Source organism: Candoia aspera, chromosome 1 (genome assembly GCF_035149785.1).
Source record: "Candoia aspera isolate rCanAsp1 chromosome 1, rCanAsp1.hap2, whole genome shotgun sequence".
Classification (NCBI taxonomy): Eukaryota; Metazoa; Chordata; class Lepidosauria; order Squamata; family Boidae; genus Candoia; species Candoia aspera.
This window is the reverse complement of record NC_086153.1, coordinates 149,527,858-149,547,503: the sequence shown is the minus strand read 5'-3', so window position 1 is coordinate 149,547,503 and position 19,646 is coordinate 149,527,858. Positions and strand designations below refer to the sequence as shown.

At 38.7% G+C, this 19,646-nt stretch overlaps 1 protein-coding gene across 3 annotated transcripts in view; it reads right to left on the bottom strand.

The window, feature by feature from the left end:
• Nucleotides 1-19,646, bottom strand: part of ZC3H13 (zinc finger CCCH-type containing 13) — a 45,333-nt gene that overhangs the window by 13,782 nt on the left and 11,905 nt on the right. For all 3 annotated transcript variants that reach the window (XM_063315530.1, XM_063315538.1, XM_063315547.1), the window contains 9 exons: nt 12,710-12,821; nt 9,846-9,954; nt 8,504-8,643; nt 7,715-7,875; nt 6,818-7,018; nt 4,918-5,085; nt 3,296-3,606; nt 1,474-1,938; nt 324-506 (listed from right to left, as the gene is read on the bottom strand). In XM_063315530.1, the coding sequence (XP_063171600.1) occupies nt 324-506; nt 1,474-1,938; nt 3,296-3,606; nt 4,918-5,085; nt 6,818-7,018; nt 7,715-7,875; nt 8,504-8,643; nt 9,846-9,954; nt 12,710-12,821 (1,850 nt within the window). The remainder of the gene's footprint in view (nt 1-323; nt 507-1,473; nt 1,939-3,295; nt 3,607-4,917; nt 5,086-6,817; nt 7,019-7,714; nt 7,876-8,503; nt 8,644-9,845; nt 9,955-12,709; nt 12,822-19,646) is intronic.

Genomic DNA, 19,646 nt, shown 5'->3' with positions numbered 1-19,646 from the left:
AGGCAACGAAGTACCTGAAATGGAACTTCTTCAGTGCCACCCTACACCTGTCACATTAAGTGTGCAACACTGCTTCTTCCATAACAGAACATGCTACCCGTTCTTTCTACAGAGAAAAAGCCCCTTTGGTTTGTCAGGTCCAACATGCTCCCTTCCTCACAGTTCCACTCTGTGTTTGGTTGCTTTGGCCACATACGAGCGGCATGCACGAGCCCCAGCTTCTACAGATATGTTCACCTTTAATGTTATTCTAGTACTATCCCCTTTTAGAAAGGATCAGTCTATAAGCTAACAGTCAAAAACAAAGCCTGAAGAGCACCTACCCCTCTCTCTATTGTCACGCTTATCCCTTTCTCCATGTCTTCTCTCAAAAGAAGAATCTCTTGCATGTTCGCGGTTTTCATAGCGATCCCTATCGGGGTAACTGCTCCGCGATTCCCAGCTGTCATGGTAGCTGCTACTAGTAGTATGGCTATCAAGTTGAGAGCCTCTTGTTCCTCGATTGCCTGCTGAAAACAGACACACAGAAAACACGAAAGAATTGTTACATATGCATGTACGTATTTGTTTTCTCCCTGCCCATCTCCTCCCATCAGGGGACTCTGTTGCCACATTTAGATACTACAGATTTATTAAAAGAATTGCATTTTGTAAAAGGATTTCTAAATTATGTATGGGAACTGCCAATATACCCTTGGGCAAGTTAAAATGTTATTCCTGACCCACGTTCATAACTTGTTATATAAATCCGCCATAACTATAAGAAATTTTTGCTTACAAGCTCTGTCCTTTCCAAGTAATTTCAATTTCAAACTACAGAGTTCTGTATGTAGAAATCTAAGCAACCCAAGAGCTGTGAGTTTGCAAGTCATCAGCTGAGCCGAGATCAAACCCTGTGGTGAATCAAAAGCCTTTCACAGATTCAGCAAATCAAGCATAGACCCAAACAAAATCCACTGCTATGAAAAGAGCAGCCATGTTTAACCCTAACAGAAAGGTTTAAAGTCACCTGGCAGACAAACCTTCTCAAGCAATGGCGAATCTTCAGACCACTTTTCAAGAGCATCTATGCTTCAGTAAACAAGTCTGCATTCATAGACACCCCTCCTGCCTAGTCACTTCAAGAGCTACGGTCCGTTTCTCATCAGTGAAAAATAAAGATGAGACCTCAAGGGCACTCAGTGTCTGACTAAAAGTAACTAAACAATTAGTCTTCCTTTAGGATGAACAGGGTAATTTTCTTTCTTATTGAAAAGCAGAAACCTGTGTGATAATTACTTATTACCATCATTTCCACATTATTGAATAGTTTTTAAGAAATAGAGGATCCATTGGCATTATGGATAATGGTGACTAAATCTGGTGAAGTCATAGAAAGAAATTAGTTGCCGTGTAATTCATTTCTACCATACTGATTAAACGTATGTTTATGTAATGAATAGTGTAACATTCCTATTGTTTCATGTATTATACCCTTGTCTGTTAATTCAGGACCTCTCCCTCTACTTCTTCCAGATGTTCTGGATTCATTTCTCGTTTCACTTCTTGAGTCCGTCCGAGTTTCAACACGGGAACTATCTTCTCTGCCATGGGCTCTTCCATAGCTACGTGCTTCCTCCAAATACTGCTCTTCTTTCTTATGTTCTCGACACTCTCTGTCTCTGTAATCATGTGCATCTCGTGTAGAACGTAAGTCCCTCTGATCCCGACTTTCTTTATTGTCTCTACTACAATCCCTTGTATCCCGTGAGTCCCGTGAGTCCCGAGTGTCCCGAGATTCTCTTGGATCCCTGCGTTCTCTGTTATCTCTGGTTTCCCTTCGATCCCGTCCATCCCGGGATTCTCGATCATCTCTGTGATCTCTGGGGGTACTTTGCTCTTGATCATAGTCACGTTCATCCCTATTGTCTCTTTCTCTTCCCCTTTTTCCTCTTGTTTCTGGAAGTAAAATAAATACATGTGTAATTAAATATATAATCAACTCAATAGTATTAAAAAGCATAGGAAAAACTTGAGAAACAGTACTACCATAAAAGCATGTTTTAATTTCTTTAAAAAGAAACACTACATTTTACAGATATTCTTTATCCAGCTGTAATAGTATGTTTCATCTATAAGTAAAAGGTAAAGGTTCCCGTTTAGTGGTGTCTGACACTAGGGGGCGGTGCTCATCTCCGTTTCATGGCCGAAGAGCCAGCGTTGTCCAAAGACGCTTCTGTGGTCATGTGGTCAGCACGACCATCATGGAACGCTGTTACCTTCCCGCTGAAGCGGTACCTATTTATCTACTCGCATTCGCATGCTTTCCAATTGCTAGGTTGGCAAGAGCTGGGACAAGTGCGGGAGCTCACTCCGTCACGCGGCGCTTGGGTCTCGAACCGCCGAACTTGCAACCTTCTGGTCGACAAGCCTGGCGTCTTAACCGCTGAGCCTCCACGCCCCCATGTTTCATCTATAGTAGGCCTTATATTAAGGCCCTCCAGGATCTTTTTTCAGAAACTGTCAGACCTAATGAGGTCTAGAAATGTTCATCATTTGTTCCATACTGTGCCATTCCAACATACTACTACATATTTTGCACAAGATGTTTTTGAAACTCCCAGAAGCTGTTCACAAATTCCCCAACCTATTTAATTCATTTCCACAACTTTAACTGGTTACTGATCAATGGGCCCTTTTCCTTCATCACTAATCAGCTGCTTATTGCCACTTTAAAGAATTGTAGCCGGGCAATGAATAACAGCTTCCCTTTGCCACTACGTGCGGACACTTTTCCAGAAAGCTTCTTTTATTATATAAGCTTTAATAATGGCTTCCAACAAAATCTGGGACAATATGAGGACCTTCCTCAACCTGACATTTTGCAGATATGCTGAGGAAGTCCAGGTTTGGTCAATATCCACCGTTCTTAAGATTCGATAAAGAAACTGACAACATGATAGTGGGGTCTGTGATCAACTAAACCTGCTGCCAATAATTTCTTACCTGGTCATTAAAGACTTCTAGGAGAAGCAGAAATTGACATTTTTTCACTTTTATAGAAGAAATCAGGCATTCCAGTCCCTGGCTTATGTAAAACTTGATTCAGATAAACTCAAGGTTACAAATATTTAAATATATGCTACATTTATGGTCAGGTATATAACATTTATATTATCTGTGTTAAAAAAAAGTTACATTAACTGCACTGGGATCCCTCTTATGCCAAGATCAGTTTACATAAGTCTTTCTGGAACAGAAGGGTTCCATTAAATGGGATTGTCTGTATTCATACGGTCTTTATGGTTATTCATACCATCTCTTCTTTCATGGCGACGATCGTGTGATTGTGAAATCCGCTCGTGATCGTGCCGGCTTCTTTCTCTAACTGGCGAACGATGCCTTGAAGACGTCTGCTTTTGCTGTGGAGAAGGTGATGCTCGGTGAGGATACGGAGAGGAAGATCGACCTACAGGTGGTGAAGTTGTTCTTTTATAAGACGGGGAAGGAGTTCTTTTGTGGCGTGGTGATGGAGAACGTCTTTGAATAGAAGAACCCGACTGGGATGAAGAAGAATGATGCCTCGACGATACAGGAGAATGATGCTGTGTTGGTGGTGAAGCAGACCTGCAGACACAGAACTGTATACACATCTTGGTGCTACATACATTTTGAGCACTATCACACACACCTTTATAATTTTACCTTGCTAAAATTGCATTCAGATTGGTTCCACAGCTAAGCTGATTCCTGCCCCATGCACAATTTTCATTGCTAGGCATTTGTTTTCACTAGTATCTGAATAGACTGGATGGCTTTGGGTGGTTAAAAAACATGCAGCATTCAAATCATTTTCAATATCCATCTATACCAAATAGCAGAAGTTCCCTGGGCAAATTCGGTTAGACTACAGGTCAAATTTCATCTTCTTGTGGCATTTCTCACAGCTCATGGTTTCACTCTGCACGTAGAACACCCTACGTACAGCATTATGTCTTCCATTACAGGTATGGGAAGATTAATTCTAAGACCCAACCTGCCTTAGGCAACCATGAAGGGCTTGCACCCCAACCACAAAAAAGGCCACAATCCAAAATACGAGGGAGCACCCCTTACTGTGGCGTCATGAGCAAGCAACACCAAGAAAAATTCAATGCTCTGTTTCTCCCATACAGCAATTAGGCTTTATAACAAAAATTGAGGAAGAACCATCTTTTAAAGAGGGTCACTGGAATTGGGAAGAGGATGGTTAGCCCCTTTTTCTCCAGCACTGATTTCCTCTCAAAAATGTTCCTCCCAACACCAAGGAGAATTTTAAATAACCCCCTTTCATGTCAATGAAAGCTGTTCCAAAGACTCCCTACAGTGGGAAGGATTGTTTATTGAGGGAGCTGATGCATGCAGGTGAAGAATATCCCTTCCCCACCCAGCAAGAACCCCCAACTGAAAATAACCTGTTTCTATGTGCCAACTTAACTTTGAAATAGCTGTCAGTGATAACAATACAAGGCTATATTAAAGCCTGCAGAGAAAAAAAAAGTTGCCAAAATGAAATAAGTGTTTTCGTAAGAGGGTAAGGGGGGCAGGACAGTATCAAGTCTCAGGAAATGGAGTGTGGGGTGAGAAAATGAATGGGTATCAGTTTGGGGACCATCATGAGTTGTGTGTGGGATGGAGGTTACCCATGCAGATATATTATGATTAAATTGCGTTTGTTTTCAATCTTTTCTAACGATCAAGATATGTTTTTTTACCTTTTAGCTTTCAGGTGCAGAGTGTAGGCAACTGCACTGCAAAAACAAGCAGACCTACAACCATGTGGGACAAACACTAAAAACACTAAGAACATTTAGCTTTAACAGTGCAGCAAACCCATGAATAAACGAAGTCTAAAATACATACACATAGTATAACATATACATTTTTCAAAAATCCTACCTGCCAGATGGTGAAAAAGAATGTTTATGGCTGCTAGATTTAGCTGGAGCCCAAGATGTCTGCCTTCTTCTTGTGGCAGGAGAATATTCTCTTGAAGAAGAATTACTACCAGAATGATCTTCTGGACTAGGCGAACGTCTTTGTCTATGGGAACTTTCTGAGGGATCTCTGAGGAATATTCAGACAGCCAACATAGACATAATGTCATTAACAGCAGCATGGGTATTGTATTTGTAGCTCTAGTCAGCATGCCTTCACTTAAGGGAGAAACATGCTCCTTTTCTGGAAGGAGTGCTATAGGGTGCTAAACTTGGCAGGGATCTAGAGATGGAAGTACGTAACGGGTTGCTATCCATTTCCACAAATTCAAAAAAGGGCAAGCTACCCAAAGCTTGGTTTTTACAAGACATTTGCAAGTCAGAAATCACACTCAGCTCTCTCTGCGTGGCATCCATCAGCACCATCCGTCCAAGGGATTTTTCCATTAACAGAACAGTTAATGAAGTTATTTCCTTTTCCCACTCATTTTCTCACACACGTAGCCTATTTGTCTCAACATCTGTTTTGGAAGACTTAGTGATCCTCTGAAGCACATTTTGGGAAGGCATGGGGAAGGTCACAGAGAGAAAAAGTGGATCAGAAAATTGTGTTGAGTGAGACCATGCCTGCTTGCAGAATGTTATATTTTGCTCCAGCCTTTAGTAGTAACATGAGGATGTCTGAAGAAAATGAAAAAAGGTCAATTCCTATAATTCCAAAAATCTGGAGAATTGGGAATTCAGGCAGAAGACTAGCAGAGAGCATCCACGAACACCATCATGTCAGAAGACATGATGAGAACCCCTTAATCTCACAACACATGGTCAGACTCAACCATAGTTTCAACTGGGAAACTGTGAGCATCCTAAACCAAGCCAAATCCAAAAATGCCAGAGAATTCCTGGAAGCCTAGCACTCAGACAACGCAGACACATAGAGGTAAACAACATTTACATACCATTCAAAAGAGACAATAAAAAAGCCAAAAGACCAGTACACTCCCTTGCCAGCAATCAACACCCAGATATGCAAAAATCAACACTAGGATTAACACCAGATGAACAATCAAACAGCACAATGCACCTTAATCAAGGAACTATTAACTCAGTCAATCAACCAAGCAGCAAACAACAGCCCAAAGATCTCCCAAGGAGAGAACAACACCCCCACCAACACAAGCAGGGCAAGCCACTGTATATAAACTGAGAGCAGGGCCCGCTCCCTGTTCGCACTGAAGATATTGCCTAGTCTGGCAATGAAACGTCTGCAAGAAAACAACAAGGCTCAGAGAGCATCAAGACTCCACAATTGGGAATTCTGCTTAGGCTATAAATCAAGGATTTTGCCCTCAACAATTTTTTGGGGTAAGGACCTTCATAGGTAGGGCAATCTGGCAAATTTGGGTGGAGCTAGGTTTTTGGGACGGAAGAGCTGTTTTTTAAACTGTGTTATTAAAGCTCTCATGTTGTTTCCTGCCTTAAAATGTTACAAATTTTCAACAACAGCAATCAAAGCAAGCACCACAGAGGTACAAAGGGGTTTCAGAGCCGAGGGTGGCCTACCCCTGCTATAAAAGCCTATCTCATATGAACGGCTTTATATGATTTCTGAATATCTTGTTCAATTCTGAAGACTGAGAAAGCAATTCTTTCCAGAATGTTAAGAACATATGCTGAGAAATATTTCATGAGTCCTATCGTGCACAAAGTGTTCAAAGAGACGGTAAACATACATCCTTAGTGGGATTGGCGACTTGAATGCAAGTATGTCTGTGTTTTATTTAATACTTCGTGGATTACAAGTATAGAAAAATTAGACAAACTGAACAACAGTACAGAAAAATTAAACATACTGTATTTACCTTTGCTTCTCTTTTTTTTCTTTATTATGTCTTTCAAAATCACGCCCTCTTTCTTTTATCTCCTTTGGCTTTTCTTCTACCCTCTCTTTAGCTTTATATTTTTCCTTATGTTTTTTCACTTGGGTAGAGTCTTCTTGTGCTGGTGGTGGTGGACTAGGGGTACGAGGACCTTTCTTTTTATTGTGGTTGCTTTTTGAATTTCTAAAAACCAATATACAAACCAGTATTTTAAAAATTTAATCAGCTTATATTATAACAACATTACCTGAGTACCCTTGCAGTATTTTCTGACACCTAAAGTACGAAAGTGATCTAACAGCTGAGCACACAGACAGATATCACATTAAACTCCCATCTGAAGTCTCCCACAGTCATTCAAATGAACAATTGCTGTTCTTGATGGAATTGCCATGGATGAATCTTCTGCATGTGCCTCTGCCTAAGAGCTGGTTGCAAGGGCCTGCTACACATACTTTGGACACCCATTTGGCAAAACGGTATACCCAAAGGATGAAATCCAATGAACCAGGAGAAAAAGAAACTACCCCTCCCCACTACATCCTCAGAACTGGCTCCAGAGTAGTCACCAAAGCAGACCTGAAGGGGACTGCACTGAGGAAAAAACAGAGGAGAAATCCTCACCATGCAAGCAGTCTTCACCTAAAAACAGGTCTACGATCAACAGCAGGCGCTTAGTGTTTAACAGGTTTCATAGAAGTCTCCCTCACAATAACCCTACTCCATATAAGCCACAGCATGCCAATGTTGCTGGTCACCTCCATGCTGGGAATGTCCGCGCAGGGCCGTAGGACTGCTTGGTAAACAAAACCACTAATCCACAACAGCAATCAATGTAAAAGATAACATTTTATTTACAAAATATGCCAATCTACTTACCTCTGTTGCTCCAGGAGGGGGGAAGATACTGCTGAAACCTTCTTTTCCCTCTTACCAGCAGTGGAGGAAGATTTAGGGCTTGACCTTAATTTTGGAGATTTACTTGATTTTCTTGGTGAAGGCGAGGATGATAATTTTGATCCAATTGCCTCAGGAGAAATCTTTAAAAGAATGAACAATCAGTACATTTATATAACCCAATACTGCCCATGCCAAAGAACCAAGTATCAATGAAATTGATCTATAAATCCACAAAGCAATTCCATTATCAAATAGTCATTATATAAATGCATACATAACCTCTAAGGACCACCGAAGTACAAAAATTCAGACAGTTTTAAATTTCAATGTTTTGTTTATTTGGTAAAAAAAATCAGGCTGATATAGGCATTCATCAGATATTTTAAAATGACATCTAAAATATCAATACATGTAATCAGCTTTGCTTGCTGATAGGAGTCATCTAGCAGTTCGGATTCAGAACTACTTATTGTAATTTTGTGATATACTGAAAACTAAGAATAATGTTGATTTTAAGAATAAAAATAAATGTTTATGGATGAAACACGGTGAGTGGGTGTGTGTGTATATATATATATATGTGATTAAAAGCAGCAGATAAATTATTATTAATTTTGGGGGAGATGGGCGGTAATTAAATTTGAATATTAATAATAAATTATTATTATCCTGAAGATCTGTTAATTACCTTATCCAATAACTGAATAAATGCCCACTCATTTACTTAGTTATTTATGACTATGCAGTGATTCTTTTCAAGATACAAACCTCCTTTTTAATTACTATTTCTTCCCTTTTATCCATGTTCTCTTCTTCAAGCTTCATTAACTCCCTCTGGATCTTCTGGCGCTTCATTTCCAAAGACAGTTCATGATCATAATCATAATTAACATCCCCATTATCAGAATCTTAAGTTATGAAAAAGAAGGCAAGAAGGGAGTAGGGAACACAGACAAACAGTTAGTAACTCTTTCTTTATACAATTACACTTTAAAAAGTGGACATAATTCAACACATACAGACATTAATTTAAGACTGATTCCAATTAGGAAGTGAACATGCTTTTTGGAAGTTAGTCAGTGATGGCAACAGTGTAAGTAGATCCAAGAGAGAATATGCATTTTCTCTTTTCAATCCTTGAAACAACCTATCATCATAGTTTAGCTGTAGGCTGGCTTAAATGCAAATGTAAATGTTCTTCCCAAAGGGACAAGAGATCAAAAATATTTAACACAGAAAGAGATGGACAGAAATAAGTGCCTCTGCTATTGCTTCTCAACTCCCAAACTGGCTGTTTCAGCACCAAAGATCAGTCACCTCTACAATTCAAATCACTCAGTTCTCACTCTTGCCCTCCTTTTTATACATGAACTCAGTTCCCTCCCATGTCCTCCTTTTGTCCCTTTTCCTCTGTTTTTGCCTCCCTGAGTTAGGCAGCAACAGCATACAAGGGTTTGCTCTTCTAGAAATTTGCACTCTAATGACATCTCAAACAAGACAACACCAGGAGTGCATCCAATTGGCTTCATAGGTTGTCATTAAGTAATCTGTAAGTCAATGGTACGATGCATACAGGTAGTCCTCACTTACCGACCATTTGTGCAGTGACCATTTGAAGTCACAACGGTGCTGAAAAAATAACTGTACAGCCCATTTACAACCATCTACAACCTTCACATTTACAACCTTTGCAGCGTCCCTGTCACACGATCACCATTATAGTCAGCACAAATCCTGTGCCTGACCTGCATTTTTTTTTCTTTTTTTCTCCCCTTGCAGAGCAGACAGATTGGAGAGAAAGGGATTGCAAGAGAGTAAGCTGTTTGCTTTTCTACACATTGAAAGCAATACAATCACACCAGCAGCCTGGGGCTGGGAGCTGTGGGTGCACTACACAAACAGCTTACAGTACTCTGAAGTACTCTGAAAGAGAGACTTGAAATTTCTCTCCAATTTCTCTGCTATGCGAGGCAGGGGGAGAAAGAAAGAAAGCAATTTCTGTAGGCAATCTCTCTTTTGCCTGACCCTTATAAAAGGAATGCATACCAGAAAGGCCTAGTCAAAATACATGTTAATTTGTTTGCAAGGTTTAATAACATATTCTGTTTACCGTCTCTATTTGTTTCCCAGTCAGGATTTTCTTCTTCACTTTCTGGAGTCCTTTCTTTAGTAATTTTAATATCTTCCTTTCCCCTGTGCCTCCCTCTTGTAGACTCTTTCTACAGAAGAAAACATAAAGAAAGCTAGTTAGTTGCTTTTCAAAGCAGAAAATGGAAACTATGTTTATGTTAGCTTTATTTGTTGCAGTGCAAGGTTCACAGCTGACTTATTTCATAACTCAATTCCCAATTTTAAAAAACTGTATGGTGAAATATCAAAATTGATAAAATATTCTGACACATTTAATAATATATCATGCATCAAGAAACCTACTCAGAGAAGAGTACTCCTTCAGACAAAATGCTAAATTTGTGGTTTAGAATTCCAGAAGAAAAGCAGAAACAAGTCTTGGGCTTTAGTCCCTGAGTATCAATATGAACCTGAAGGCCAATACTAATTATGCTTTGAACAAAGCTCTTAGCCCTTATGTGCAATTTTAGGAAACTTCCTACACTCAGGTGTTCAACTCTTAGTTGCTACTTCACTCCCTTCATGCAAGTCGAAAACCAAATCTGGAAGCTGCAGTTAATCCAAATTCCCTACTATGTGTGAAGCAGAAGTTGTAGCAATCAGCATCCCCCACCCCCCGAATCACAATTTGGAAGCAAGTTTTTAAATTGGCTTCAGGACTGTTTGGTAATGATCTGGAGCCACCCACAAAGGAGGGGGGGAGGAGGCGGGGGAAAAGGGGGGTGGTGGTGGAGGCTTTGGCATCAGGGTGCCAAGATTTCAGGAGAGGTCGAGGAGTCCAAATATTAAAGGGAGGGCTGTTGGAGGTTGCAAGGCATCAGCCCCTCTCTAGTTTTGCAAAGGGGTCCTCGGGAGAAGAGGTGGAAAGGTGGGGAGAAGCTGGATTTGGGGAACCAGGTGCTGGTGGTGCAGGGAGTTTAATTCTTCATTAAGTTTCAAACTTTATTTTTAGTTTAAGAACACTGTTAATGCATATATACAGGCCTAATAATTTTGTGGCTTCTGGCCTATCTTTGAGCCTGAATGTGCAGGGGTTCCCTGAGGCCTGAAAAATATTTCAAGGGTTCCTCCAGGGTCAAAAGGTGGAGAAAGGCCAGTATACACCATAAGAGAGAGAGAAAAAAACAGTGTTCCGTTGGCATCTGAACTCACGTGTTCAACGAACTTGGTAATGGCTTAACAATAGTTAACAAACATACAAATTTTGAAATTGGAAGGAAGTGACATCTTAAATACTGTTTTTCTTATCAAAAATAAATTTATTGCTTCATTAAATAAAGTTGCCACGTTTTAATGAATCTTCTCCCCTAGGAACCTACGGTTTTGCCCCATGAACATGTATTTTAAAGCAACTAGCTTAATAAGTTTGAAACCAAATTACAAACAATTGTTACAGATCTATCTGTAAAAGGTGTTTTGGCTACATTTATACAAAGAAACTTTCACAGTTGAGCCAATAGAAGCCAAGGGGAATTCTCACTCCCTCACTCTCCTTACAGCCCCCTTGGCGAGAAAGGGAACAACATTTTTTCTTCCACAAAAAGAGGGAAGAAAACTATAGAGGCTGTGTATGTACACACACACATGAAAAAATAAGTGAAACTCTGACAAAGACACTTCACTTGAGTAAAACGCTAACATACTGAAAAGGCTTGGGAATTGAAATATGACAGTAAGTATGAGCCCCACATGGGCAAATCCAATCCACAATTTATACTGAAAAAGAACAGGATTAAAACCATTCATTCATTCATCCATTCATTCATTCAGTACAGTGAGATTCTTTTCCTTGCATAACAGCTCATAACAACATAACCACAAACTTATACAAGCAGTCCTCATTTAACGACCACTCATTCAGTGACTGTTCAAACTTGCGACAGCGCTGAACGAGTAGCACTTATGAGCAATCCTCGGAGTTCCAGCCATCACAGCATCCCCACAGTCACATGATCACGATCAGGGTGCTCAATGCCTGGATCGTGATTATGACGTCACAGTGTCCCACAGTCACGTGGTCTCCATTTGCAACCTTCTTTGCCAGCTTCTGACAAGCAAAGTCAATGGGGAAGCTGGCAGGAGGTTGCAAATGGTGACTGTGGTGATTCGCTTAATAACAGCAACCAGAAGTGCTGGAACTGCCATCACTAAGCAGTGCGGTCCTATGACATCGTGCTTTATGACTGTGTCACTCAGTGACAGCAATTCCGGTTCCAATTGCTGTTGTTAACCAAGGGCTACTGTAAAAAAATCCTTTTCAATCCCAAAAGAAGGGTTGTTAGAGAATATACAAAGAAAGGAGAGATATGTTAGTTTGAAAAATACACATCTAAAGCTTATTTCAGCATCCAGAATTACAAAGGAGATTCAGTGGATTCTGATCAGTGTATATTAACCTTCCCCAACTTAGTAGCTTTTCAGATGCTGCATGTGAAATTTTGGGAGTTGGTCCCACATAACTGGATTCACTAATCACATTTAAATAACTGGTGCTAAAGATCAACACTGGCAGGATTGCATAAAAGCCTGACATTGTTCCAAACAACACAAGATGGTAATTTTTGCAAACTCCTTCATGCCTTTGCAGTCCCAGTGCTTCCTGAGAAACTGCTCTTGACAGTTTTTGTGAAAAGTGGTACCAAGGGATGCAGGAACTATGGGGAACTGGTGAAAATCACACCATTCATTAGATCAGCAGGGACCCTCTTGATTCCCTCCATAAATCCAAGGAGCTCATGCAGACAGAAATCTGGATCCAACTTACTGTGCCCAGTTATATTTCACAGGTCACACCTCTCCATTTCTAATACTATTGTAGTAACCCTGGAAATATATGTATCCTACCCTAACAGGAGAAGACTGTTCTTCTGTATTATGTTTCTGTGGTTCACTTTCAATGTCTTGACGCTTATTCTTCATTCTTTCCCGAAGGTCCCCTGTAGGCCTTTCTGGTGACCTGTACAATGAAGACAGAGAAATATAGCTGCTTCTATAGAATTTATTATTTAAGAAAGACAGCTTATTTATAGCATTAAGTCCTGCAGTTTTATAGTTCAGTTCCATTCCCCACTCTTTCTATTTCTTGTTTATACAACACAGTTCCTGTCATGTTCATACATATAAATCACAATTGATCAAGGAGGGAATTTGTCTAATCATTTGATAAGCTAAACTGTTGTTAAACAATGGTACAGAAAACGCAAACAAACTCTGCACAAGTCATTGGGCACATTCTCAAAGACTTCAATTCATTCCCCCAAGGGAAAAAAAGTTCCGTAAATACACATTTTATTATATTCCTTCCACAATAGCAACTTAACCATATCAGATAAAACTGTGGATTGAACAAATAGGTAAGAATTATTAAACCTTAATTTGAACTGATATTTCAATCCTTTAATCCTTCTACTTGAATCATTTTCATCAATTTTCCCAAACAGAAAATCTTCCAATAAATATTCAGGATTTTCCCTTCTTGCAACACAAAATGCATTAACAGGGACTGGAGCATGACAGACTTTACTAAGATTTAGAATTGGAGCTAATCGTAGACTAAACTAACTGAATCAATGGGATTTAAACTAATCAAACTAATAAGCCCCAGTTAATGTCAATCAACTATCTCCCAACAGCATCCAATTCCTGAACAGGCTTCACTTCTTCTTCGGCCATTCCCAAAAATCTGTTCCTAAAATTGGTTGGGGGCATGGTGGATATAAATCAACCATTAAATACATACATACATACATACATACATACATATGTGTATATATTCTGAATTTTTTTTCATTTTATCATTTGAAAAAACAATTCTATATTTCTTTCTTACCTTGGTACAAAAGTCACCAAGGCTAAAGTATGCTTGTTTAAATTAAAAACAAGAGGATATGGGGAAAAAATCTGAACATTTAAAAAATATTAAAACAACCTTTAGAAGCTTTCTAATACTGTACTTAAATGGATTTGTTCTACCACCTTCTGAAAAGCTTAAAGAATGAGAACTGATCTTAGTTCTGAAGGAGAGTTTCCCGCTGCTGAAAATGGTACATGAGAAGGTTTTCTCATATGCCCCAACAGCAGGCCTTCTGCCAGTGGGAGTGATCTCAAAACAGCCTGTTACTAAATTTAACACTTGGATAGAGTCAAAATGGGACAGGCTCAAATACTTAAATTGCTTAAAGTTTTAAAGGTTGAGACTAACATCCTGAATTAAGCCCAGAAAACTATTAGTAGTTGGTGCCACATTTTTAAATGTTGCAGCGATATGGCCACTATGAATGGGAACCAATAAACTTCAAGTCCTCTGTAGACAACCTACAATAATCAAGACATGAAATAACAATATCCAAGACTGGGATAACTATTCAAAAGATAAGACTGAATGACAACTACTTTCCCAGTCATGTATGTGACTGAATTAACACTTTGTGCTATGTTGTGATTTATTTAAACATGGTATTCATTTTATTTTAGCCTTGTAAAAATGGCTCTGTCTAGTCTAACTGTCAGCTCTTGCATCTTAAAAACCATCGGCTCTGAATTTCTATTTCTTCGACAAGCTATAGGTGTGAAGAAGCAGGCCAGACAGGACTGCTGTAACCCTGCGTTTATCTGGAGCTTCCTGGGAGAAGCAAGACACTGCAGTTAGCTAAAGACAGCAACAACACAGTGAAGGAGGGTGAGAGGCAAAGCAACAGTGGACTCAATAATCCTAACGCCACTGTTATTTGCAGTAGGACACAGGTACCGAGTATTATTCTCATTCTGAGAGAGAGAATACTTTTTCCCCCCGTGACTGCAATATATTCGATCACTAGGCCGCATCTGCTGGTTGGAGGGGTCCCTGATCACATATGGCTTCCCCTTATGAATTTCCCACCACTATATGAACTTCATGCACAATAGTCTACTCCATCTAGGAAAGCAGTGCAATTACAAGAAGATTTAGGGGCTGCCAAGGTCCAGGGAAGTTAGCTCCTAGGAACTCTCTTCTGCCAGCACGTTAGATGCTGGCATTCATTTCTAACAAAGGGACTACAATTACACACAATAATGTGGTATTAAGAGATAATATGTAAGCTCCCTAAGGAGGCATATATTGGTTAGTATTAAGACATAGATTAGAAACAGCTAGGTTACAGATTTGCTATTTATTTCAGCAAGAATTTTCACACATTTGAAATTACAGAGTTCTTTAACTAATACAGAGAAGTACTGCTAGGTTCAAGTACCTAACATTAACATTTAATCAGTTGCACTACAAAAAAAAAAAAAAAAGCCTGGGGCATGCCTGGAGTAACTAATCACCCAGATAACCTGAAGCAATTAATTAGTATATATTTTCTTTTTCTACATCTTCAATTTGAAAAAGACTGTCCAGTTCAACCTGACGCAATACATGTCACTTCATTCTTCTATAAACTCAGTATATACCCAGTATGAAACACACACACACAGATAAATAGCTATGCAACAAAGACAAACAGATAAAACTTGATGTATATCCCACGATCACAAAGCGTCTGCAACTCACATGCAATTTTCCTACAATGCCTGAACAAGTGATGTTATCTAAACTATAATAAAAATTAACATTCAAAAAGATGGGTGTTTTCCACAGGTGAAAAGAGAATGCAACATACACCAAACCTAGTTTTCCTGAAAGCAGATCTTGACAATCTTTAGACTTCAAAGATTAAAGAAATTAGAAATGTTTTCAAGGAATGTTCACTCTTCTTTATCACTCACTGGCACATCCTGGTTTGCTACAATCCTTTTTTGTTCCTGTGTGATACTCAAAGTATTTGCTCCTATTCTTAAAAATGTACCAGAACCTTTTTTCAACAACAAAAAATATAGTAAACTCCAGTTGTATACTGTGAAATGTTTAAGACAATGGAAGCCAATGTGTCATTCACAAACTGTCAGTGTTGTTGTAGGAAAGACAGTATCCCCATCTTACTCTTCGAAGAGTTATCTGTTTTACATTATAGCATGAATTATTAAAATAACATACATGGTTCTTTGAACCATATTTTACTTAAAATATGACACATAAATGCTTCTTATTTTGATATTCAGATTTAGCTCAACTTAAAACCTCAAGGAGGCAAGACAAGTATTAAATTGGAAGAGGATAAGGATTTAAAGCAGAAAATCCAAGATGGTTAGAGGTTAAAAAATCATTCACTATCTCCAGATGATTAAAGAAGGTACACCTTTAGGAAATTAAATAATGGTGCTGTTTAATACTATTGTTTTAGATAAGGATTCTCCTTATAATGTAAATGATAATATATGAAATTAATGTACTTAGAAATACTAAAACGGATTGCCATGAATTTGCCCATTTTACCCTCTCAATAGTAATCAGCTTATCTGTGGGAAATAGCCGCTGATGGGGGCAGGTGGCAGGTGAGACAGTGTTGATAGGGACTGAAGAGAACTCAAAACACACAGTATTGAATTAGGAGAACTAGGCTATTCTGAACACAGAGCACTTCTCAAAAGAGTTGGGACAGGTCATTTAAGTTGAAAACATTTCAAATTTTTGCACACAGCTAGTCAAGATAACTCCCCCTTCACCATGTTCTTTATCAGAATGACTGTTTCCCCATAACAGCCAGAAGCACACAACCGTTTTGGTCAAGATCATTGGGGAAGGAGGCAGAAAACGAAAAAGGTTTTAATTTCCCTCTATGCGTTCACTACACTTTTCACAGCCTGCCAAACAGGTATATTGGCAGACTGTGCAGAGCATGATCTCTGCCTCCTTGAATGAAAAGAGACCTGCTCTTTTCATTCAGACCAGGATGGATAGCATCTGAAATCCAGCCTTTTTCTCACTATTCCTACCTGTCCCGCCTTCAAAGGCCTATTTCTTCCCAACTGAACTGAGTCTCCACTCCCAATAGGAAGAGCATGAAAGAAAAACATTACCTAGAGTTATCCCCATACACGAGACTCTCAATTGAGTGTATTGAAAAAATAAATGAAAGGAAAGCACATCTACAGTTATCCTTTGGAAACTGAGATACAGATGAAAACAAAATAATGTTAAATGTACATTTCTACTTCAGACTTAAGTCAGTTACATATAACTTAATGCTCTCCCCACACAAACATGAATCTATAGTCACCAAATTTACACGCCCAGAGTCGCTCTCTGAGTGAGATGGGCTGGGAATAAATCAGATATATATAAATAAATAAAACTGTATCATTTCAAGGAGGATAACTAAATTTATTTTCATTCTAGAGCAAGTTTTCTTATTTATTTTATTTATATTTGGCCCAAATGACATGTACCCTTGGAACGGTTTAGAGACAAAAAGCCCAACTACAAATAAAAGCCGAGACAATACAACGCTCTTATAAATTGTAAAAACCAGTAGTATTAATTAAAAAAATTAATGAACAATTAAGGGCCTGCTGGAAAAGGTCTTAGTCTGGTGTTCCTCAAAGTAAAGAATCATCTCCCCATTTGAATGGAGTATTATCTTACAGTAAAGTGTGCAGAGATATATGCTTCTGTATGCATTTTGCCTATTATATATGGAGGCTTATTTATAGTGTTTGTTTCTGCCAGTATACATACACACATCTGTCTACATAATACATATAAATATTATATAACACAAAATATACAGGGTTGTTCTGTTCTAATTAACAGGACTGGTTAATATTTGATGGATATCAATTTTCCAAAACATACTGAGAGACATGATTCCCTATATCTGGAGTGGGAACTTATGGCCTTCAAGATTTTATTGTATCACAGTTTTTATCATCTCTGACTATTAGCTTTATGGACAGAAGAAGATAAAATTGGAGTCTAAATAACTGGAGGGCTACAAGAACCCCATCTCTGTTCTACTTTCTACATCATTTTACATCCATAAATAACATGACAACAGAACTTTTACCACAACATAAAATGTAATATATTATGCTCCTAATCTATATTGCAAACAAGAGAAAGAAATCAGGACAGAAATCACACTGGGAGAAGGAAGCTGAAGGAGTTTGCAAGCCTTCTCCCAAACATTTAATGATTATTTAAAGAGCTCAGCAGACTTACATGCTTGTGGAGAGAAAAAAATAAATCCACTGATTTCAAAGTCTTGCCTTTCCCCAATCTAGAATGCATACTTCTTCATGAAATGCATTAATTACTATATGGCAAAAATAAATATTATGTTTACTCAGAATTGTGGACGTTACATGGGGTTAATTTCCATTACTGATCTGAATTGCTTTCTTTTAAAATCAATTCACCATGACAAGTCATCAATCAATTATAGCACAGATTTCAGAAATATGAGGATTCTTGTTTCTACAATATCTATTTAACATATATTATGCAACAAGAAAAGTGATTAGTACTGAATATTTTTATCAACTATTCCCATGAGCAAGTATAAAATCAAGCTTGTTTCCTGACTCAATAGAAGTATGCAATCTCAGTGATTGTTCAGAAAAGACTGTGCCATCAACTGTGTAAGATTTAGATGATAAAGACAGCAGCTTTATGTAAAAAAACTGGGCCCAGAAGAAAATCTTACTTAAATCAAATACTTCCACGTCCATACAACATCACATCTGTCTTCTTTCCTCACCTCATCTACTGAGCGCCCAGTCCCATTGTCACTTTTCACCATTTCACACCCTTCTCCCTCCTTTCCTCTCAGAATGACTGATTTTCTGCCATATCTTCCTGCCTCTGCCAATCCTTTCACCTATCATTTGTGTGTTCATTTTTCACCATATCCCCACAACAACCAAATTGCTTGTTCCCAATTCTTTTTTCAAGACTACTCTTCTGTCTTGCATCTCTTTTCTGTCTAGTCACCATTTTTAATCTCACATTCCTGTTCCAAACATCTTCTGCCTCCTCCACCTGTTTTTGCTCCCTTCCACTCCAACACTTACCTGCTGGCATGCCCTCCCACTCATTCATTCATTTCTTGCTCTCCTTCCATGGTGTCTCTTGTTTCCCTACCACTGGGGAACTATTCTAGTTTAACTAACCAGAGGCCTACTAGAAGTCTCTTCTGTTATTCTACTTTAACTAACCAGAGACTTATTTGAAGTACCTCACTTAAAAACAACCTTTACTTGTTCTTTTTTTGAACCCATGCACCCTTTCCTTGTTTTTGAGGGAAAAGTGGTTGTTCTCTAAAGTGTTTTATATAAAAATAACTGATATGTTTCTGTAAACCTTGAGATTTATCTCAGCATGAAGGTACCCCCTATTATTGCTCAGAGGCCTTATCCCAGCCACCCTACATTTGTGGCATGCAAGGCCTAATTCTGCATTAATATGATCAGCTGTTTATATTGTAGCACCATCATGCTTCCTCTGAAACGAAAGAATCATTATCACTTTCCTTTCAATAATGATAAACAATATTGGTCCCTAGGGTAATGATCTAACTTGCTATAAATAAGGTGGCTCCTTATATATTCATAAAATACCCACACAATGATTGTTTGCTGGTTAATACATCTTATATTCCAAACCAATCAAAAGCATAATTTATAAAACAGAAGTTCACAATTGTAATTTCATGTTCAAATGAAAATCAGAAATGAAATGTTTAACATCATGTTCCACACAATAATTCAAGTTCCTTTCCTTCAAAAGAAAAAAGAAAAAGAAAGCACATATCTCAAAAGAAGCATGAGCCATACCTGGCATGGCTCAGAAACAACTGGCACTGCAATCACACACATCTATTTCAGAAGTAAGCCCCACTGAATGCAACGTGACTTATTTCCA